General features: G+C 40.3%; 1 protein-coding gene across 2 annotated transcripts in view; it reads left to right on the top strand.

Annotated features, from left to right (window-relative positions):
- adcy2a (adenylate cyclase 2a) overlaps nt 1-24,270 on the top strand; it is a gene marked incomplete at its 3' end in the record, with an annotated part of 53,539 nt that overhangs the window by 3,954 nt on the left and 25,315 nt on the right. For both annotated transcript variants that reach the window (XM_080039036.1, XM_080039035.1), the window contains exons 2-4: nt 1,919-2,116; nt 15,984-16,145; nt 23,836-23,985. In XM_080039036.1, coding sequence (XP_079895162.1) covers nt 1,919-2,116; nt 15,984-16,145; nt 23,836-23,985 — 510 coding nt within the window. The remainder of the gene's footprint in view (nt 1-1,918; nt 2,117-15,983; nt 16,146-23,835; nt 23,986-24,270) is intronic.

Raw genomic sequence — 24,270 nt, 5'->3', positions numbered from 1 at the left:
TGGATGTAGCCTCCGGGCTGACCTCAGTTATTACATCTGCATTCAATCGTCCTGGCCTATGCGCGTCGCCATCTTATCAGAGTTTGACTCTGCTTCATATCCTCTTACCGGAAAAGGGCATTGATATGACGTCTGGGGGAGGGAAATACGCCCATCTAGCTGACGTAAACCTCTGAGGCTAAGTGAGGCAAGTGGGTGGCTAGCTTTCACTCAAGAGACCGCGCCCATAATTATTCGTACATTTTAACCTCCAATAGTTTAAAAACTAGCGTAATCCTAAAAAATTCACCCCCCTCAGTGTTGTCATGGAGATATGACCTAAACATACAGGCTAGAATGTTTTTTTGGACCAGGCCGTAAATATGTTGAATAATGCTGTGAAAACGGTCTATTTAACACGGGAGTCAATGAGAAATTGCTCTGTTTTGGTACCAATACATTTTTTACACAGTTACATTTCATGTGCCATGGACCAAAAGTGTCCTTTTGGAGTCTCCAGCTGGTATTTTAGGAAACGGCTAGACATTCCCTTGGAAAAAACAGTGTAAAAAATTAATTTTCTATGGGTTATTGATCAAATTTGAACTGTGATTAGGAAAGGCTTCAGGCAGTTGGACACTTGTTTTGTTTTCAAAATTTAAAAATAAATTGACTTTGTTTTTGTCCAACATCTAGATGTTGGGGCTTTGCAGATATGCAAATTTACGCATCATTAGTAAGATATTGATGATTTTTCATATTTATTCAAACCTTTTGGAAAATACTGTAATACAAAAGTTGTTGTTTTAATGTCAGTAATCAACTTGCAAAGTTTCATAATGATATATATAAGTTTAAAAAATTCCCTATTAGCCCACCCCCATTCGCTTAAACAGTGGTTCTGATTTGCTCTATGTCGGCCCGCTGTAGCTTTCCAGCAGCTTGTTGACAAGGTTGTCCACCCAGGTTGTGATCGTGGAAGGTCCTGGATATCATTTCTGGTGAACAACCTTTTACAACGCTCCATGTCTGTTTTTCAAAAAAAAGGGGTTTTGCCCCCTACACAGCAAATTCGTGAGTGTTAATTTAACACCCAGGGTGTCAAATTTAACACCAGCAAAGTGTCTATATGTGTCCACACTCAACAGTGTTAAAGTAACACTTTTAAAAATGTTAAACAGGTAACACTCATTTTTTGTTAATCTAACACTTCTCATTGTTAAAATTGAAAAATCTACTTACTTTCTCAAAGTTATCTTCCAATGTCAGCTCCAGATATGAAAGAAAATGGCGGTTGGTATGGTAAATGGTAAAAATGGTAAATGGACTTGTATAGCGCTATATCTCCGTTTATCACAGACTCAAAGCGCTTTACATTGTTTTTTGTACACATTCACCCAGTCACACACACATTCATACACCGATAGCAGCAGCTACCACGCAGGGTAGGTTTAGCACTAGGGTGCTAAGCTAACTAAGCTAACTATCGGGAGCAATTTGGGGTTCAGTGTCTTGCCCAGGGACACTTCGACATGTGGCGGGGAGACGGGGGATCGAACCTCCGACCCTGCACACCAGAGGCGAATGCCCTACCCACTTCGCCACTGCCGCCCCAAAGAGAAGGAGAATGATTTGTAGGCGTGGCTAGTATCTACGTCATGACCAAATTTAACGACGATGTAAACAACACCCAGATTTGACAACTTAATCTTCTCAAAAAAATTACAAGCAGTGTCATTTTGTCCCCCAGCGGTGTTAATACAACACCAACACTCTATATTTAACACCAACACCCACCATTTAACACCGACGTATTTGCTGTGTAGGTATTATGTAGTTGAGTATTTCATATTGCTCTGATAAATAACATCCGTTTATCTTTTACATTGTCTGTCCATGTGTCTTAGTCTTACCTTTTTCCTCATGTCCTTTTTTTCAGAACGTTGAGGATCATGTGGCCTTCGTAATCACTGTTCCAACAGCGCTGGCCATATTCCTGGCTGTGTTTGTACTCGTATGCATTGAGTCCATCTTCAAGAAGCTTCTGCGTGTGTTCTCCCTGGTCATCTGGGCCTGCTTGGTTGCCATGGGTTACCTTTTTATGTTTTCTGGTGGGATCATCTGTCCGTGGGATCAGGTAAGACACAGAGATGTGAGATGTGGAGTGAAGTTATTTGTTGTAGAAGAACCATAGATAGTAAATGTTATGGATGTAGCATCCGGGCTGACCTCAGTTATTCACACGGCATCCAATAATCCTGGTTTGTGCGCGTCGCCATTTTGTGAGGGGGAGATAACTGACGTATACCTCCGAGGCAAAGTGAGGGACAACGGGCGGAGAGCTGTCACTCAAGAGATCGCGCCAATACATTTTAACCTCCTAAAGAATAAAAACTAGCGTGGGCCAAAAAAATTCACCCCCCTCAGCGTTGTCATGGAGATATGACCTAAACATACAGACTAAAATGGTTTTGTGGCCCAGGCTGTAAATAGGTTTAATAATGCTGTGAAAACGGCATGTTTAACATTGGAGTCAATGAGAGATGGCTGTCTTCTGCTCCCAGCCCCCAGTGGCACTTCCTGGTTACTACAGTTGTGGTCATTTCCTTATTGGATGTGTCACACCCCGGCTCCAGGGAAGGACAAGGAGGAAACCACACAAGATAATTAGTTTAACCAAATAATACTTTATTGGAACAAAGTATAAAGTAACCTACTAAATGGTGCATGAATATCAGTAATCAGTAATGGGTGCGGTGTCTGTGTGGGTGAAGCATGTAGTGTATGTGTAAAGCAAAACTAACTAAGCAAATCAAATCCAAAGCTAAGCAAACCAAACCAACCAGCAGGCCAGGGAGAGCCATGTGGCTGATAACTCCAGCTTATATAGCTGACGAGATCAGCAAGCAGGGGTGCATGCAATTAACAATTAGCTCCTGGAAGCCAGGTGCCAGGAGCTGTCACACCCCCCTCCATAGAAACAGGGTTCAACACTTAACCTGCAAAACAAACACAGTTAGATACGTGGAACATACAAACATGACAAACAACTGACACGTTGACCAGATATCTCTCTTTTCCTTAACATTTTATTTTCCGGCATCCCCGAGACCCAGCAACTAAGACCCTACAGCACGAGGACGAATGTTAAGCGGGAGGGTATAGCTAAGGCGATGGCGCCCGGGAAAGAGCATCAGCAGCTACATTATTCTGGCCTCTGATCTGTTGAATATCCCGTTTCATACCAGGCCAGAAAAAGTCCTGAAGGACCCGCCCATATGTTCCCCTCAATCCCCCTTGACCAGCTACATGCGCCACTGTGATTACCGGCTGTCTATATTTCACAGGAAGCACAATCTTCCCCACTGATCCCCCAGCCAAATTTCTCCCTTGAAGGACCCACCTCCTCATCAGCAGGCCCTGATGGAGAAAATAACCTCTTGAGTTGTTTCCCCCATTAATAGAGTGCCCGGCCTGCTCAAACAGCTCTCTTAACGAGAGATCCTCTTTCTGGTCCCTCACAAATTCTGCATGAGAAACAGACCCAAGATCAGATATCTGTATGTCAACTCTTGGCAGCACACTAAGAGAACGGGACACTGCACCCACCGACTGCTCAGGGACCTTAGACCTCGCTTTAGCAGGAGACACTACACACAACCCATCAGAGGTGGACGCATCAGGCCACATACATGCTCCTGCCAAATCATTGCCCAGAATAATATCAACCCCTTTCATTGACAAATCTGGACGCACACCCACCTCTACATCCCCCTGTATCATGCCACAAGACAAATGCACTGTATGGACAGGCACAACAATGGTGTTTAAATCCATTCCTCTGATTCGAACACACCTTCCTGTGTCAGAGGCTGGTGAAAAACGTAAGGCTGACTCCCTAATAAAGCTTTGTAGAGCCCCAGAATCTCTAAAAACTTTGACAGGCACCTTCTTACTATGGTCAGTTAAGGATACAAAACCCTCTGATATAAATGGAGCATACCTTAAAGCAATATCAGCTGCACTCAACACTCTGGGTCGCATCTGAAAAGGAGGGACAATTTTGTCAGTACTTAGCTCTGAGCTACTAAGCGGAACAGCTAACCCCACAGATTGGACAGGCCCTGTACTAAAACCCTTTTTTGATTTTAGCAAGGGGCACTCCTTTTTCCAGTGCCCTTGTCGCTGACAATAATTACAAGTTGAATTAGGATCATTGTTCCCAGCTCTGCCTAGCTCTCCCTTTGAAGAACCCCAACTGAAATCCGATTCACCTTTCTCCCCGCTGTCTTTGAATCCAAACCGTTGTGGACCTTGCTCCCCAAAGACACGTTTGTGTGTTAAACCATATTCGTCCGCAAGTACAGCGGCTTCTTTTGGAGTTTTAACTTTTCTCTCATTGATATAAGTAGATATGTGGTTAGGCAACGACTGCTTAAATTGTTCCAGCACAACAAGGTTACGCAGTTCTTCAAATGACCCAACGCTGGACGCAGAACACCACCGATCAAAATGTATATCCAGCTCCCTTTCAAAATCCACATGCGTTTGCTTTTCCCCTTTTTTCCAATTTCTGAAGAGCTGCCTGTAGGCTTCAGGAACTAATTCATAAGCTTTCAACACGGCTTCTTTAACCATTTTATACTCTTTGCACTGTTCTGCTGTTAAAGCTGCATATGCCTTTTGGGCTTTACCTCTAAACACGCATTGAAGTAACAACGTACGTTCACTATCAGGCCACTCCTGTGAATCAGCGAGACGCTCAAACAAGGAAAAGAACGTATCTGGGTCTTCCTCATCAAATTTAGGCAGCAATCTGAGATTCTTAGTACAATCCACTCTAGATGAACCAGCAGACCTAGTTATATCAGTTCCTGCCATCTTACCTTCTCTAACTAGATCTAGTTTGTATTGTTCAATGTCCAGTTTTGCCTGCTCTGTTTTTTGTTTCATTGCTTCAAGCGCCAACTCTTTATCCATTTTTGTACGGTCAAGGGCCAATTCTTTATCTATTTTTGCACGTTCAAGGGCCAATTCTTTATCTATTTTTACACGTTCAAGGGCCAACTCTTTATCTACCTTTATTTTGTCATGTTCCATTTGTATTAACATCAGTTCCTTTTGTTGATCAAAGGTGAGACTCCCCCCTGGTGAAACCACCGTACTTGGTAAACCCTTACCTTCATCAGAAGCCAAAACCCCTTCTTCCATCAAAGTCGCCTTCAGGATACGTTTGATTGTGTCCTTCAGACGTGTAACTGCAATTTCAACTTTGAAATGATCAGCAATTTTCAACAGTTGGTCCTTTGTACAGCTGTCCAGCAAGGTTTCAGAAGGAGACTGAATAAACGCTTCTACTAAAGAAGCCATGCCAAAACAGCTTTGATCACTGGGATGCAAAAAGAATTAGAACTTCCCCCCTAACTGCCTATCCAAACCTGAATAATCTTGACCCTAGTGTTCATGCAGCTTGCGGTGGGTATTTATGCACTGTAAACCAGCCGGTTTGAAAGGCGACCTGCAAGCAGACAACCCCCAAGATCCTTCGGATGTGCCCCCGAGACAATTGACATTGAACAATTGACACTAACCACGCCCCACAGCACTACCAAAAGGGAAAAACAACAAAAGAAAAAAAATTCACGCAACCCAAAGGGGCAACGCAACTGAAGCCTAACAGGGAAAGTTCAAATCCAGACATGTGCTCACCAGACAATCAACTCTGTTAGCCTAGCCTCAGCCGACTACCCACTATGAAAGGAACCTGCTCCCAAACCAACTACTAACCTGTCCTATGTGATATTCCTCCAACCTGTTCAACTACTTAATCCAACCACTTATTGACGAGCCCCCATGTCACACCCCGGCTCCAGGGAAGGACAAGGAGGAAACCACACAAGATAATTAGTTTAACCAAATAATACTTTATTGGAACAAAGTATAAAGTAACCTACTAAATGGTGCATGAATATCAGTAATCAGTAATGGGTGCGGTGTCTGTGTGGGTGAAGCATGTAGTGTATGTGTAAAGCAAAACTAACTAAGCAAATCAAATCCAAAGCTAAGCAAACCAAACCAACCAGCAGGCCAGGGAGAGCCATGTGGCTGATAACTCCAGCTTATATAGCTGACGAGATCAGCAAGCAGGGGTGCATGCAATTAACAATTAGCTCCTGGAAGCCAGGTGCCAGGAGCTGTCACAGATGCTGGTAAAAATCGCTGAGGTTGGGCCTTGAGAAGAACACGTGGTACATTCTGTGGTTTATGTGATATGTTTCTTCAGTTTTTATTTGTCAGTTTTAGGAGATATTTAATGTCAAAGCCATAAAATAGATTGTGAAAGACCACTCTGAATATCCAGTATAGTAGATGGTTCACTCCTGTGAGTATCGAAAACGAAATGAATTACAAACCTTATATTAGTAAAATACAAGCACATACAAACTAAGGGTTAAGAAAGACATCTAGTCCAGTGTATTTTGGATGTTTCTTAAGTTAGCTGAGTTCTCCTGTGGTGAATAACAACATGTGGGAATTTTCTTGGCTTTAGAGGTGCATATACCGCTTCATAAAGATAAAACATGTGTCGGTGTCATTTGTTAACACAGATAAAACAATTTAATTGAGACATTTATTTGCAGATTAATTGATTTTGTTAATTGCAGCCTCGCATTCAGGTTCAGATAAATTATTTAGTTACACAACTTTAAGATGAATACATTTATTTTTATTTTTGCATACTTGGGGGGTTGATCTACTAAACGTTTGCGCGTGTATATAAAAACTTGTGTAATTACTCAAGCTGATCCACTAACGTTTGCTCACTGAGGATTGCATATCAATAACATGCGCTGTCCATTTAGTACATTTGCCTTAATGAATATGCAAAACCAGGCGTTTCTTTCCAAGTGCGCAAAATATGGGAGGAGCAGATGCACAAATGTGTATTAAGCACAACAGGAGCGACTATACTCATGTGTAACCTGTTTTATTCGCGGAGGCTTTTTTTTATAAGATATTTGTTCTTTTGTTCTTCTTCTAATGTCCTGCCATATTCTCTTACGTCCATCAGTCCTTGTTGTTTTCCCCATAACATTTATTTTCTCACAGATACTCTCCCATATCGCATTTCTTGAATATTAATATTAATTGGCTGTGGCTCAACAGTGCGTGTATTTTCCTCTTATTCCATGGCATTACATTTCTCTTTGCGCTTGCTGTCACTCTGCTCTCCGTCCAAACACGGAAACCATTATCACACGCTAAACCCTAATTTTGATTTACTTCCTCTAACATAGCACCCGTTGTCATTTGCACATTTAATCTTGGTTGATCACATGCAGAATGCCCAAACACCAGAAAGTCCAATTTTTAGAATGCTCACGCAGTTTAGCACTCCTTATTTGGATCTTAGTAGATCAACCCCATTGTACATGTAAATCCACCAACCATTTTAAATGTCATTCTTAAGCACAATTTGAAGACATTGCCCTCCTTGATGTCCAAATTGGTTATATTAATAATCAAGTATTTAAGCGTTATTGTGCAATTGCTAAGTAGATGTCTGCCCAAGAAAAGGAATGGAGGGTAGCAGAGTCGTTAATTAAATTATCACTGTGCTGTAGCGAGGAGATGGCGATGAGAAGTAAGAGAATGAAACAGTGATTAGAGGAAGGGTGTTATGCTCTCATACCACCTCACCTGTCATGTATAGCCCTAAGCTATTTCAAGATAATGGCTTTTGTCCCACCTCATTCATACAATGTTTCTGTTGCTAGTCAGTATATGAAAATGTTGCTTGACAAAAAAAATACATATTTACCACTTAAAAAACACAAATAGTGACAACTAAATCCTTAATCCATGCAAGCTCCCAATTGGGAGTAGATTAATTGTGCAGCACCATATAAAAACAGTTGGTTAGTAGTCAAGGTGGGGGGCTTGCATTGTCTAGGTGGCCGCCTATAAGCTCTAAAGCGCCGATTGAAACCCTGCTCCCATTGTCTTGTGTTTGGCCACAGCAGACCTATGATTTCTGCTATAAAATGCACTTTACAACCTCTGTTCAGCTAAACGTGGCAGATGAAAAGGTAGTGTCAATCTGGTTGACATAAAGGCAAGGAAAGGCAAGGCAAGTTTATTGATATAACACAATTCAAACACAAGGCCATTCAAAGTGCTTTACAGGGGCATAAAATACATCAAGATTATACATTAGAAATTAGTAGAACCAGGAATATAACACTGCTGCTGAGACACAGCAAGTCCCTAAAAATGCAATGCCATGCAAGGTTAGTTTTATTTCTAACATGTTTCTATTAACACAGACATTTACATCGATAGTCTGGCATATAATTGATTTGCCTCGGGTATACTGTTGAGAGGGTAAGACTGTTTTATTAGCAGGCTAGCAACGACCGTTGCCTTGCGCTAGCCTAGCACCAGCGAACTCTGTAAATAGAAGGACTGAATGAAATGTATTGAAAACGGTCTCCTATGATAAATAACACCCAGGCTAACTTGGAAATGAGGTCTTATGTCCAAAATTCCGAACTACCCCTTTAATAAACTTGTATATTAACATCATGTGTGTTCTAGTACCTTAGAACGGTATGACAGAGATAATAGCGGTATTGAAACGTTGACTTTTTCATACCTCTGTAAACCTGGAAGCCGGTTATTGTCCCGTGCCTAATACATATTATATGCACTAGGTTTGTCCATGTCTCTCTCTCTCTCTCTCTCTCTCTTTCTCTCTTTCTCTCTCTCTCTCTCTCTCTCTCTCTCTCTCTCTCTCTCTCTCTCTCTCTCTCTCTCTCTCTCTCTCTCTCATTTTTTTATACAACACACTTGAGTTTTTAAAAAAACCTGAAATCAATGGGATGCTTATCCTATCTCCACAATGCCCTCTGTTTGCTGATTGGGATATGGGGTTATCTGTGTGGACCAGCCTCTACCCCTCACTTAGAGATTTCTAGACCCTGCCTCATCACCTCCTGTCTTTCCTTCTCTCTGTCTCTCAGTCACACAGATGCACTCACTCCTTTGTGGGTATACAGCTAGCCGCATTAGGCTTTAGGTCAGACAAGGTGGGGAGTCGGGAGTTGGGGTGGATTAAGAGGGCTACTGGATTGGAATGAATAGGACAGAAACCGTTAGGAAAGATAGAGGAGGTGATACAAGGGATGGAGGAATAATTAAGCCATTTTCTTAAAGTAGGTTGTAGTATTGATTCTAGGAAATGGCTGTGATGTAGACATTGCCAACCATGAAGTTTGACTGAATGGTTCTTGCATTTAATTCTGCACCTTCACTATAAATCAATGAATCTGTCCGTTGACTCTGTTTTAGTGAGTGGCTAGAAATAAAAAAAAAAAGCACATCTTTCCTTTTTAAGGATTAAATAACACAAACAGACAAAAAGCCCATTCTCACGTGGGCACACACACTGAGAATACACAGTCACTCCACATTGTAAATCTAGCCTGTAAACTAATTTCTGCAACAGACGGTAGACTAAAAGCATGATGTAATCTGACACTCCATCTCTTTAATTTGTTCTATGAACCCTCCTCAGTGTCATTATAAAGGGTATTGATTTATGGGGCAGAAGCAGAGGAGACTATACCATGATGGACCGCAAAAAAGCCTTGTACACTTAACTCAAAGTGAGAGGTTCCTGATTTACTTGCCTTAACCATGCTGAGGGAAGCTCTTCACTCTTATAATACCACATCAACCAGTTTCATGATGCAGTAGCCACATACAATTTCAGATGATTCATTTAGAAAAAGAGGCTTTCATGACTGGAATTGGCAGCTCTCTTGTCATCTTCTGAAATAAATAATAAACACTTTTCTAAACCATCCTCATGAGGCACATCGCAAATGATATTGTGCTCCTATGTTCATATTCACTGTTTGCCAAATTCTTACAGTATTGTCCCATAACCTTACATATGTTGCAAATGTAATTGTTTTGCCCTGTATATTTTCTGATTCTGCACTGACATAGTATTTTAGATTTATTGTGTGTTTTAAAGCATTTGTGGCTCTGCAGGGATTTGACAAGGAGCTGACAGAAGAACATTGTCGCCACTCTAATAACTTTGCCATATAAAACAAACACTCAACTCTAGTAATCAAAGGCGATTCCCAAAATCATGAATACTGCAAACACTGCTGTGTTTGCATCGTCTTTCACTGCCCTCAGGACTTCTATTTCTTACCTGTCCATTTGTCACCACTGTTTAGTTTTCTCATTTCTGCTCGTCACCTTACCAGTCACCTCTGCTAGAAGTTTTATGTTGGTAGATGGCAGTTGCATTCCTGCCATTTCTACTTTTCTATTCCTGTAACCCCATCTGAGTAAACTAGGGATGCACGTTGCGACTAATTTCTCCAACGTTTTAACAGATTTTTTTTTTTTAGTCGACTGGTCTAATAAAACAACACTGAGAAAAGCACAATGTAAATGCTTTAGGAGCCCCTCTGCCTTAACATTCTTCTAGACAATAACCATGATGTTGTAATGTGCGGCGCGCTGTTTATAAATACAACGGCCCGTGATCAGACACACGTAGGCCTAAGGGATGGATTTACACACATCGATCGCTCCGTCAAGTCATCCAGGTCAGAGTTTTTTGTATAGGCATTTATCGTTATTTTAAGTGTGTCTATATAAAGTTTCTTGTTAAACGTTAGTGTAGGCTACTGTTCGCCGGGTGTTGTTTGTAATGGCAGCATTATAACAGCTGATGGAAGGGTGGAAAAAAACAATACGGCAAACGAGCATAAGTCATCACAGTGGGCCTTTATACAGCTGTCAAGACATTTTTTTTGCTTTACTTTGTGCTTCTCTCACCATTTTATCTCTCTCTTTTACCAGCCCACAACTATAGGCCTACACACACATTTGTTCTCACACATATTATGTTCAAGTCCACGTGATGGGCAATCAATTACTAACTGGCTAGTATTTCTGGTGCCGACTAGCGAGGCAGCAGACGTTTAAACGTTTAACTGACTAGTCCTGTGCATCCTTAGAGTAAACTGCCTCAACACGTTTAAGCTCGCCTTCATGTTTGCATTTGTATCCTAACTCCTGTTCCCAGCATTACTGAACCGTTACAATAAAATAAGACAAGCTGTGCTACAGACCAAGCTACAGGAACAGACAGGTAAAGTGCAAATTAATGAACATTTATATTTACTTTTCCTTAAGACCAGTGGTCCAGTAAAACACTGATATCTTCTAATTTGTCATTCAGCTTTTTAACTGTAAGAGGTTGTTTGCCTCTAAGGGGACGTTTACATGGCAATGTTTTCAATATAATACACAAAATAATTTTTTGCAATAAACAAAAACACACCATGAACGGGTTAGGGTTTGTGTTGTTATCTATTATTTTCATGATCTCTTTATTTACGATGCTCCTTTGCTGCACCATTACTGTGATCAGCTGATACCATTTCTATGCGCTAAATTGCACCAGAAGGACTATGTACTACAAAGCAGTGGGCAGTGGGCTCCCTGTATAAAGTTCCATCACGACCTTCTGTTTCCCCCCCAGGGGTTGACACTAATGGTTGCTCGCTCTTCTGAATGAGCTAAAAGCTATTACATCTTCACTTCTAGCGGCTACTATGACCTTGTTCTATACTATCTACTGTAAGTGGCGTCAGAGTTGTATTTGGTCGTTTTCTAGTGGCACAATGTACATACTGTCCACAGACATGCGTATGCTTTAACTTCCATAAGGCCAGCCTGAACTGGGAAAGACTGCTTTGAGCTTCAGTGCCCTTGACACCTAGAACAAATTACAACATAAAATTTAAATCAATACCTTCACACCCTCTTACCAATTCAGACATTTCATCTTAAACACTATTTGCAATTGTTTTAAATAACTATATTTTCATTCACATAATTTTAATTGCAGCCATTTTAAATCACTGTCTACTTTTTATTATCTAATTGGCTTTTTTCTGAATGTTATTTCAGAAATAATAGAATAGAAATAATTTCCTATTTCCTTCTTTTTCACCATGATGATATGGCAGTCATGCAATTATGCTTAGAGTGATATATCATTTTGTCAATATACCAAGGTGCCACTGGCTATTTTGTGAAAAGATCATACTACACTGGCCAGGGAGTGCACTTCAGTGTGATGGAGGTGATACGGCTTGAATGATGCCATATATAAATTGAATATTGATTAATAGGACAGTGTTGTGACCTGACCTTATACAAAGAATAGAAACATTTCAATAATACTGAGGATGATAAAGATGATGATGAGTGCTATAGTTGAGGAGGGGAGAGTTTGGTTAATACGTCATCTAATTGTCTAAGCTCGCTGTCAGTGGTTAAAAAAAGGTTTTTAGTTGATCATGAACACATTTTGCTTTTCAGAGGGTACACCTTTTGAAGCAAAGGTATGTTTCCTTGTGCTGTATGTATCTTGGTGAAGATTTAGAAATAGATATCAAAACAAGGTATGTTGTTTTAAAGGGTTGTATACATCATCAGTGGCAGTTGGTGATTATGTATTTGAGTGGGGCTTCAGGCATTGGGGTTACACAGCTTTGACTCCAATTATAAAATATTGTTGCATTTAACAATTGAGTCAGAAACGCAAACATTAATAGTTCAGCAAATACTGAGTGTATATTCAGACTTTTTTTTATATGAACATGACAAGCTGTCATATTCAAATGTTCTGCTTCATGCTTGAAAGCCTGCTTGTTCTTTGGTAGTTACAGCACTGCAAAAATGCTAAAGTGGCAACAGGCTAAAGATTAGCTATTATTATTGATAGAATGAGGAGTGCATACAAGGTCTCCCATATCTGATGTCCTCCTGATTAGCTTGTCAGCCAATCACTAATTTATCCCATTGGTTTTAGGGTGCTATTTTCTGGCACTTGTTACACCCATTCAATGGTATCAAATGCAGCCAGGATCAGGAGGAAGGTGATGCTCATTGACTGCTTTACATGGCTTGGACTGTACCCAATAGAAAAGAGAATAGATTTTTTTTTTTTTTTTTGCAGATTATTTCATACCGTTTAGCTTCATTTGAATAATATTAAAATAGTTAAAAACCAGAACTGCAAGCAGTTATGAACGGGGGCCAAGCCTCCTACGTAACTCGGGAACGAGTGTCTTCGTCCGCGGCGCCGGCCCCTCGCTTCATAGAAGCCGGGGATGTAATGTTTTTGAATGTAGGATGTTCGGTGTGGGAGTTACAGCCCCAAACACGTTTTCTTTTAACAAGATATACATTTGTTGTGGTTTTGGCGCCCCCTATGGATGAAATTTGCAAACATTTCCAAATGTAGAAAGATGCAGAATTTTGTCTTGATCCGATGTATAGTTTTGGATATGTGATCATTTACGTACAAGGTAGTACAAGGAAGCTAATCGGCAAATATTTAAAGCGCTATCGTTTAGTCTTCCGATGGTCGTAGACAATTCTGTATATAACTTTTGCTCGTGGGAGTCAGTAGAGCATAATTCTTTCGGTTTCGTCCAAATCGGTCAAAAACTGTAGGAAAAGTACGAAACAGCTAGTGACACAGTTGACTGTTGGATGTTCCGTGTGGGAGTTATACGCGTTTTCCTTTGTTGTAGCGCCCCCTAGAGGCCGGCATGTCTGAATTTTTTTGTCATGCAAGTGGCATTTCCCAACCCTTTTCGGTTTGGGCTGCAGCAACAGTTTTACGTAAGGACAAATAATAAAAGTCCCAGCAAATACAATAGGGTTCCCTGCCCAGCAGAGCTATGGAACCGCGTTGTTCGCGGTCTCATGCCCTTCTCGGGCTTGGCCCCCTAATTAAAATGTTCAAATTTGTATTCAGTAATAGCTCTATTGCTTGCTTACTCTGACTTAAGCTCTGGGATGGCCGGGGCACCCCAGGTGCACGTATAGAACAGTTATTCAACCAAGCTTAAACAGAGGAGGTACTGTTTTTCTCACTTTCACTCGCTCCCTTCACCACTTCTTTGCCTCTTTCCATTTGACTTCTCCCTACACCCTAACCCACTGGCACCTAGCTGCAGCATTGTGAGAACACTGCCCTCTTTCTATCCATGCATGACAGCAGATGAGCCTCTTTAACCCTGCAGCACAAGGTGTATTTAAGACCTGTCGGTGTGTGTGTGTGTGTGTGTGTGTGTGTGTGTGTGTGTGTGTGTGTGTGTGTGTGTGTGTGTGTGTGTGTGTGGACTGGGGGGTAAGTTAGACAGGCTTAGGGGGGCAAAGAAAAAACAAAACAAAAAAAAACTGTAATTTATTTTAGAGCTAGCTCAATATAGGCCCCTGATCTTTGAAGGCCCCAATCAATGCTATTTAAAAAAAAACTCAGGGGCCTATCATGCGCCAGTACATTTTTGTTATTATTTAAAAAACATTGTTCATGGCTACGAAGACCAGGGGGCTATATTGAGACTTCAAGGAGAGAAGGAGCTTCGGGATAAGTGATCATTTAAAATGTCCCGAAGCTGACTGGATTTAAAAATAAAAAAATCTTTCTACTTTTTGGTAATTCCTTGTCTCCAAATTATTCCAGAAAATAGTATTATATAGCTCACACAAGACACTGTTAAGTTAGCCTTAGTTTTCTTCTCAAAGTGCACCAGATTGATTGCCTGGAAATCCAGACCTGCCGCTAAGCTCTGGCAAATTAAATTTTAGTCTGGACACTCTCCATTGAAGCTCATTTAATATGTCAAGAAATCCTGAGCTACCAATCAAATCGTTCTTTCTGATATGGGCGGGCCAGAGCCCTATGTATGGTGCTTTGGGGCGGACATAAAAGGATGACGACAGTGCGCCGCCGAAGCTGTAATAGTAAACAGAGATGGCTGTTGGTATGTTGTTCGAGTTTGAGACGACTTTCGTCTCGACATTTAGCGATTTGGAAGACGGCACTCAAATCTTTCATTAGCAAGTAAGAGGAATGTTCTGTTTTGCCGACCGACCACGCCAAAAGTTTAATTTAACATTTAACCCGCTGTTCGCTAAACAAATGGGCCTTAATATGTCACCTTGTTCATTGCTCTGATTGGTCGTAGTGCTATCCAATTGCGTGCAGTGGCATTTGAAATGCACGCGTAGGTGCCGCCCCTTGAGTTGGAAAGGTCCATTGATCAAAGGGTCTGGATTTCCAGGCTACCAGATTGATGAATTTTACTTTAAAAGGTTCAAATTTTTCTTCCCCCTTCGAAGGTCCGGGGTCCCCAACACAGTCTCCCAAATTCCTGTGAGAAACACTGTATGTGTGTATGGTTATTAAAAGTCATTAGACCAGGGGTTGTGTTTATCTACAAATAACCTTTTTTCATCAAAATAAATATTGTGGGGTTATCTTGCTCAGAGAGGGACCAGTCATGAATGCGTTTTGGAGTCTAGACAAACATTGCTTTTACACATTTGTATTGTAAGACCGCCTCTCAGGTGGCCCATCAGGACTTCTTGAATATGGGCCCAGAATTTGTTGCTACGTGTGTGTGTGTGTGTGTGTGTGTGTGTGTGTGTGTGTGTGTGTGTGTGTGTGTGTGTGTGTGTGTGTGTGTGTGTGTGTGTGTGTGTGTGTGTGTGTGTGTGTGTGTGTGTGTGTGTGTGTGTGTGTCTTGGGTAAAAATGGGAGCACTCAACATGCTACATAAGATTTGTGCAGTTTGAAGCGAGGGAGCTGATTGTAGCCTTTTCCACTTCCTGCAAGAAGGGGAGCTTGGGTAAACTGAAGACGCAAGTAATGTTATAATCGCTCGACTGTTTAGGGCACACCTTCTATATATTTCTTTCTCCTTTTTCCTCCTGTGATTTAGTCTATAACTTGATTTTAATGCCACTGAATGATGTAGCTGTGTATAAATAGTCTTCATATCTGTCTAGATTTTTACTTTCTTGTGCATCCATCGCTCTTTACTCTTTTTCATCCTCTCTTTACCCCTTTCTTCTGCAGGTGTGTCATAAGTGTTTCTCTTTCTCCCCAGGTGTCGTTCTTCCTGTTCATTGTGTTTGTGGTTTACACCATGCTGCCATTCTCTATGCGGGAAGCCATCATCGCCAGTGTCCTGACCTCCGCTTCTCACACCATTGTGTTGAGTGTCTGCCTATCCACCGAAGCTGATCACATGGAGCCAGTAGTGTGGCAGGTAAGATTTTTAAACATGTGTGTGAGTTAAGGGTAGGAGACCGATGATATACGGTATGATAGAACAAAGTCTATCCGAAATATGCACACTTGAACTCAACAGAGTTCATCAACATTAATTAATGACTAGTGTATAATTGTGTCTCACTAGCGAAAAGTAATGTATTTACAAAAGGACTAAAGGAGGAAAGTTTACCCTGCAAAAAAAACTCATGAAGCTGTTTTATACTCTGCAACCAGGCATCCTATTGTGCTGCCAGATGCAATAGAGTTTTTATATCGGAGATCATACTCTGTAGGCTATCTTTATTTTTATTTTTATTTTTTTGCATTTTCAAGGCTTTATTGATTGTTTGGAGAGATATGAAATGAGAGAGGAATGACATGCAGACAACGACCCAGAACGGATTTTAACAGGGTCTGCTGCGACGATGCGAGGATTTGTTTTTCCTTTCCAGAAATGTAATGTCCTGGTTGTTGTAATCATGCAGTCTGTATTTTTTAAGCAAACAAGCAAATGTGACCTTTAAACTAAACTTAGCATAGCAGGTGAGCGATAGAAATTCTAATGTGAATTAAATTCACCCTCTTTCCAGCGATATTGCTGTTTGAAGCGAAACATTTTCTGGCATATGCTGAGGATTACAAATAAATAACAATATAAGGAAAGCAATAATCAGTTTAGTGCACACTTAAACTAATTTCAGCTTATTTAGAGCTGGTTCCATAAGTCCAGGGGCGCCTTAATGCACGGGCTTACCTGGGCTGAAGCCCCAGGGCCTACGAAGATCAGGGGCCTCTCTCAATATAAAAATATATATATATATATATTTTTTTTTTTTTTTTTTTTTTACTGTCTCAATATAGGCCTCTGATCTAAGAAGGCCCCGAACATTGTCATTTAAAACAATAAATTATTGACTGGCTCATGATAGGCCCCTAATCCTCGTAGGGGTGGGGGGGGGGGGGGGGGGCGTACGGAGAACAGGGGCCTATCATGAACCATTAAAGAAAAAGGAAAAATAATCACATTATTTTTGGCCTATGAAGATCAAGGGGCCTATCATTCACCAGTACATTTTTGTTATTTTTGTTTAATAACATTGTTCGGGGCAACGCAGATCAAGGGCCTATATTGAGTTGAGCCATTAAAAACAAAACGAATAGTTCAAAGAGAGAAGTAGCTTTGGGATAAGCAGGGATTATTTAAAAAAAAAAATTGGAATGCTGACTGACTGGATTTTTTAAACCATTTTACTTGCATTTTACTTTAAAAGGTTAAAATTTTTCTTCTGGGGGGGCATGCCCCCGGATCCCCCTAAAAGGTCCTGGGACCCCACCGCTGTCTCCTCAATAACTTGGAAAAACACTTTAACCAAGCATGTGTGTTTGGTTATTAAAAGTCATTAGACCAGGAGGGGGTTATGTACATGTTACCTTAAGTGATTTTGTATTTCATCAATAGAGATATTGTGGTCTAGACAAACATGGCTTTAACGCATCTGTATTGTAAGACCGCCGCCCGGGGGGGCCTACGAAACCTCTCAGCCCCAGGGCCTAGTGGCAGGTAAAGGCAGCCCTGCATAAGTCAGTGATTGCTAATACACCTACAGCTAATTCCAGCTAATGCAGAAGGTAACCACATTCATTACATGTATGTATAAAAAAAATACAACAAAACACATAACTCACCGATAATCAGAGATTTTAAAGACCAGGGAGCAATTTAACATTTCAGAGCCAAATCACAGAGGGTATTTCTAGCGTCATAAAAGGCCTTAGAATAATTACTTTACTAAGACCTCATCTCAGCAACCTCTTGTAGACATGTCTGAAGGACTGGTACTCTGTATAAAGCAGCCCAGAAAAAAAATGCTGTTTGTTTTTGCTTTTAAAGCCTCTCCAAGCATGAAGAAAACAGTAACTAAACTCTGTTAAATAATTAAAAAAAATATTAAGAATAATTATTAATAATGGTATAATTTTTTTAATACATTTGTCCTTCAGATAACAGGATATCCTCTGCTTCATTGGAAGAATCCTTCATGGAGTTACAAAATAATACAAATAATGACGGCTCCCTGTATTCCCTACTATGTAGCCTTCACACATATTCTCTATTGCCTCTGGTCTCAACCTACTTTTTTTTTATGTGAAACTGTAGCATGGGCATTTTGGCATCTGGTCAGCCCGGGGCTGTATGCTGCATGGTCACTATCTGCCAGGTCCTCTTATGCATCAGGTCAGCGTGCCTGTCAGCACAATTCCAGTGACAAATCTGCCATAGAGGGGTGTCCTTCAAGATCATTAAATATTTCATTACTAAACTAAAAGATAGGATATAAAAAATGCTCAAGGATGTTTTAGGTGTAAAAAAGAAGAAAACACTTTACATATAGTATAGTGCTTCACTTCTTTATTAAATTATGTTTTGATCACACATGCCTGCTCTATACCATGACTGCTCTATGCCCTTAACTGTTTCAAAAACAATTTACAGCTCAAGTCTGAATTTAAAATAGAAAAAATATTATCTTTTACCATGCCAACAGCAACAAAAAAAGGATGTCTTTGTCGACTTGCCTAGGTAAAAAGGTATGAATAAACCCTAAATAAATAGTACATTGCTGCTCAAAGTACACCTTGAAGGTGTTACGGCTGGACAGGGAGGACACAGGCGCGGAGACAGTACCAGTTTAAGAAGGTTTATTTAGAAAGGATCAGCTGGGGGTTCGGGCCGTGATCCGGGGAAATCCTACTGTCCAGTGGGGTGGTAAAGGGGGAGAGCAATGGAGAAATTCCAGGGGATTGAGCGAGAGCAGGCTAGAGCAGGTGGGCAGAGGGGTCCGGGAGGAAGTGCTGGCTGGTGCAGGTTGGAGCCGGTGGTTGGAGTCAGGCCGGGAGAGCTGAGGCAGAGAGACAGGAATTAGGATGAGGCAAAATCAAACAGGTAGGTAAGCTAGGAAGAGCGACTGACTGTGAGGAACTGAGACTACATTCTGGCAGTGTCTGGAAGGTCGGGTCGGGTATATGAAGAGCGGTTGATTAGTGATTGCTGGCAACTGTGAGTGCTTCACCTGACTCCAACACACCTGACTCCAACCCTGCAATTACACCAGACAAGGAAACGGGCAAAGGGCAAAACAACACAGAGGCAAGGAGGCCCAGGCAGGATCATGACAGAAGGCCCTTTTTAGAGGAATAGTTTGACATTGTCTGTCAAGAAATGGACAAGAAAATGCATAACACTCTTAATAATGTACAGTAAATGTGATGCTACAACATCAGGCAAAATCTCAAATTGTATTGCTTTTTTACAGAGCAAGACTAGCTGTTTCCAGTCATAAAGTAAGCTCACCTAACTTGCAGCTGGCTCTAGCTACATGTTTAGCATATAGATAACACTCTGTTATAGTTTTCTCATCAAAAAAGGGAATAAGGGCTTTCCTCTAAACGTAAACTATTACTTAGGAAGCATACACTGACACGTACTGACGAGCAGTATGAGTGTTTTGTCGGATTTTTAAATGTAATATTAGTTATTATTTAACTATTAAGGCTTGCTTAGCGATTTGTAAAAAAAAAAGAGCACCAGATTATCCTACCAGAGATCTGTAAATGTCAGCCATTAAAGGTCCACGCTCTTGTGTATTGTTCTAATGTGCATACAAACTGAGCAGAGCGTATTAAGTGAGAGGAAACCATGCTGACATCTCCACTTTGTCAAGTCCATTACACTTTACAGTACTGGCTCATTGGCGTTAATGAACCGACTCTTTTGCTGAAGAGGTGAAAGTCCTCTGTTTGGTTGAGTGTGTAGAACAGTGATGCTCCATTATTACATAAATTGGTATTTCCTCAGAACACTATTCTTCCGGTAATTTAAGGTGTGAAGAATCATCCGACAACTGAATGTAAAAATGTATTTTTAATATCTTACACGGCTCTTGCATCTTAGTTATTTGTCTTCCTCTACACATGTATAACAGCCAGTCAGCCATAATAACCTGCACAGGGCTGAGAATGAACTAATCCCAGATATTTAGGTTATCATCACCCCCCTATGTGTAGAGATACATTGCATATTGTTCATTAAGTGCTCATTCAGGTAAAAAGAAAAAATATATTCAGTTTATTTCAGAATTAAAAGAGACAGAGGTTTGCTTTTCCAAATGAAATTTGAATTGAACATGCCAATATTGATGCAGAAACAAGATCAACTTAACTAAAAGGAACTGTGTATGATCGATCATGTAATCTGGGCAAGATAAACACCTGTTGTTTAGTCTTGTTTCAAAGCTAAAAACAGGGCGAACGTGAATATAACTACAGTATAGTATATTTATCTGAGCATGCACTCAGATAGGTTAGAATACCAATCCCATATATGGTCACTAGGGGGAAATCCACAGGGAACAGCGGATCAAAGTTTAGTGAACTTCTTAAAGTCAGTTGTCAGTCTACCCCCACCTGCCACAAAGAAGTAGGCATTTCCAGCTAGGTATTGAGGTCTACACAATTTCAAATAAGCACTTCAAGTTCTTGTTTTGTGTTTTCTAGTGCACCATATTTTTAATTGACAAGCTCACAAAGAGAATGAGTGGCTAGCTGAATGGATTTTCAATTAGATATTAAAATGGTTTATACATAGATTATAAAATATTTCATACAATATATTTGAAACAGAAAAAAAACCTTTCATGAAGCAGCTTACAAAGGCCTGCTTTCAGTCATCCAGTGTACTTTGTCTGAACCGTATGGTGTGAAAACTATTCTGTATCACAAAATTCAGACTTCATCGTTTTTTTAATCAGACTGTCTATAGAAAATGAAAATGTGTGATCTTAGCCAGAATTGTAAAGGTAATAGCTTTAATCTGAAAAAAGAACATTAAGGTTGTATGGCTGATTGAAGTGCAGAGAGGAAATGATACATTTAATGAACAGGGGGATGTTTGTCTTTAATACAGTGAATAGATGTGAACATAGACCCAGCCAGCAGACCAACCTCTTACATGGCCTCTGCCCCTGAAGTTTGCTTTTGTCAAAAATAAAGCGGAGACAAGCATATTGCTGTTGTAATCAAAGTGTTTAATGCATCCATCTGATATACTGTAATAGCAGAGAACAGCATGTGTCTGGTCTGAACGTAAAATGTTTTATCAGTAAGGGTACTCGACACTCGATACTTTTTACCACTTTTTCAGTTAATCGTTTAAAGAACATGTATTTGGACTCTGGAGCCATGGAAAAATGTTGTGTGGTCTGATGAGTCCAGATTGACCCTGTTCCAGAGTCAAGGGGTGACAAAAATTAATCCTGTCCAGTCCCAATCCCGGAAAAATTACAAGAATTACTCCCACTCCCTTCCCCTTTTTTGAATTTCTCCTTGCTTGCTCATGACCATATGGTCAATGCGTCATCACGCTGGTCAGTGATTGGCTGGTTGCTCTGCCTTAAAGAAACTAAGATTGGCTGCCTGCAGCAAACAATAGCTCCATGGCAACAACTAGGAAGAAGACAACTAGAGCGGAAGGAAGAGATAGCCTAATACAAAAAATTCAAAAGCGTTTATTAATATTAGAAATTAGGGCTGTTAGGTATGGTCTAAAATGTATAACTATAATTTGAAGCATTGATGGTAACGGTATATATCACGGTTTATTAATTTACTGGGAACGCTTATGATGCTTCGGTGGCTGCCTTTTCTTTTCCAATCGGTCTCTGTTTCTATCGGCTCTTTACTCTCATTTCAAATTAAGCCGCTTGTGTGGTGTTTAATTAATCTAAAAACTTGCGGACATGAAAACCAGACGAACACAAGAGTGCACGGATCAGCATCCGGGAGGGGAAAATCGCGAGGAGCATTTCTAACAAGGCTCTTAGTGACGAGCACCAGCCTGATCCTCTCTATGCACGCAAGTGCATAACGCTCTCTTACTTTTGTAATTTGACAGACTGATCGCTCTTTATGTCAAACCTTTTTGGAACGGCACTGGATTTATTTTTGTTAATGACAGGTCTAGGTTCATCAACCTTGTGCCCAAAAAAGCCTATCAAAACCATGCTGCAGCGAATGCGTGCCATAATCAAAGCTTTTTTGGGGCCATGCAGTGCATACATATTCACACTTTTGTGAGCTGTCATAACAAGGACAATTTTCTATTTTTGCTTTGTATTTTACTGTGATTATTTCTACTATAGCAAAACAACAAACAAATGTTTTCTCTGTGCAAAATGTCACATACATATGCTCCTAGTGCTGTAATGTAATTCTGTTGGGTATTTTTACATAAGACAAAACAGAGCCCTTTCCTGATGGTGAGTGTCATAAGGTCGCTGTTGTGCTGCAGACAAAGACTGAAAGTGACATGGAATTAGTTGGAATGAAAGTGAAGGCAGGCAAGCAAAACCGACCAGGCATGAAACTGTATGAATAAAAATTGGAAGTAGAGGGAAAATGTGTTTCTTGTATTTAAATGCAATGGAAGAGGACCATTAACTTATCCATTTGCTTTAAATTGGAAAATATTGAGATCAAGGTTTCTAGGGCTCATGGGTCTTTATACATTCACCTGTCGTCACTGAGCCTCGTCCTATCGTATAAGTTCCTCTAATAAAGCTCCCTGTGCACTGCTGCCATGAGGATTGCAATAAATGTGAATGGAAATCAAGCACTGTTTTAAAATGAACCCAACGAATAGACTGCACATCTCAGAGATTCACACTACACTTATAGTGAAGAGGTTTGGTAGGAGTAAGCATTTGTCATATGTATCACAACAGTTTGCTGTTTGGTATTCTCTAGTGTTATAGTTGGAGATTGACTGAATAAAAAGGAAAGTGTACATGAGGAGTTCCACACATGCAGGGGCAATTCAATTGACATTGTTATTATTGTCTCAACAGAAATTAATATTGTTGAATGGATACAAAATGGAAACTTCGGCTTTTCTTTATACTTCAAACCAATTGCAGGCATGATGAGGGTAATGCCAGAGCAATAACTATTTTAGCAAACTGAGAATGGGGGAAATTCTTCTTAGGGTTCCAATGGCCATTAAGTTCCTGGAAAAGTTATGAAATTTGAAGAAACTTTTTCAAGGCCTGACAATGGTTTGGAATTAACTGAATGTTTTGCAAAATACCTAATATGAATATGCAAATGAAAATTAAAAAATGTAAATTAACATAGAAATGACATGGAATGCAAGGAAATCTAATAGAGTGAGTGGCCAGTTACTAAATAATAAAAAAATCTATAAAAATTCAAATTCATTCAACCCAAAACAACAGGCGGACGGGTCAATATTTAATGTAATAACAACGGCCGTTATAAAATCTAATAGAATGAATGGCCAACTGCTCCATATGCAGGAAAAAATAAAAAATAAAATAAATAAATAAGTAAGAATTTAGCTCAACAATGTAATTGCCAATGACTGCTGCTGTAATTGTTGTGCATATGACAAATACACATCTTGAATCTGGAACCTGTGCTTGATCTATGATATGTACTGTATGTCTTTTAACTTTGGCCACAACAGAAAACGGATACTAATGTTGAATCTATTCCCAATACGATTTGTGTGCGTGTGTGTATTTTTTTTTTTTTTTTACTTGACTAGGCCTATTTGACATTTTTTGTCTAATATTTATCCAATATCAGCTTTTTCTTCTGTTTCTTTACAGATTTTGGCCAATATTATCATTTTCATGTGTGGGAACATGGCAGGGGCGTACCACAAGCATCTGATGGAGTTGGCACTTCAACAGACATATCAGGATACCTGCAACTGCATCAAGTCCCCGATTAAACTGGAGTTTGAAAAGAGGCAACAGGTAAATTAGTCTAAATGGCCATGTAGACATAGAAAGGCATGCAGTGAGTTATTGAATACATGTCATATTGATTCTAATGATGATGATGGTGTATTGGAGTATTTGGTGGCTTGTTGATGCTGTGTGGGGCATTTTGCTGACCTGGTTTGGTTCCACTTGTCCCATTGGAGGGAAAGGTCACTGCAAAAGGAATACTAAGTTGTACTGATTATGAGTGATCACCTTTATCATGTGATGAAATATGTTTATCCTTATGGGATTGGTCTATTCCAAGATGACAATAGG

The sequence above is a fragment of the Ammodytes marinus genome (assembly GCF_949987685.1).
Source record: "Ammodytes marinus genome assembly, chromosome: 13".
NCBI lineage: Eukaryota > Metazoa > Chordata > Actinopteri > Uranoscopiformes > Ammodytidae > Ammodytes > Ammodytes marinus.
This window is presented reverse-complemented; position numbering and strand designations above follow the sequence as displayed.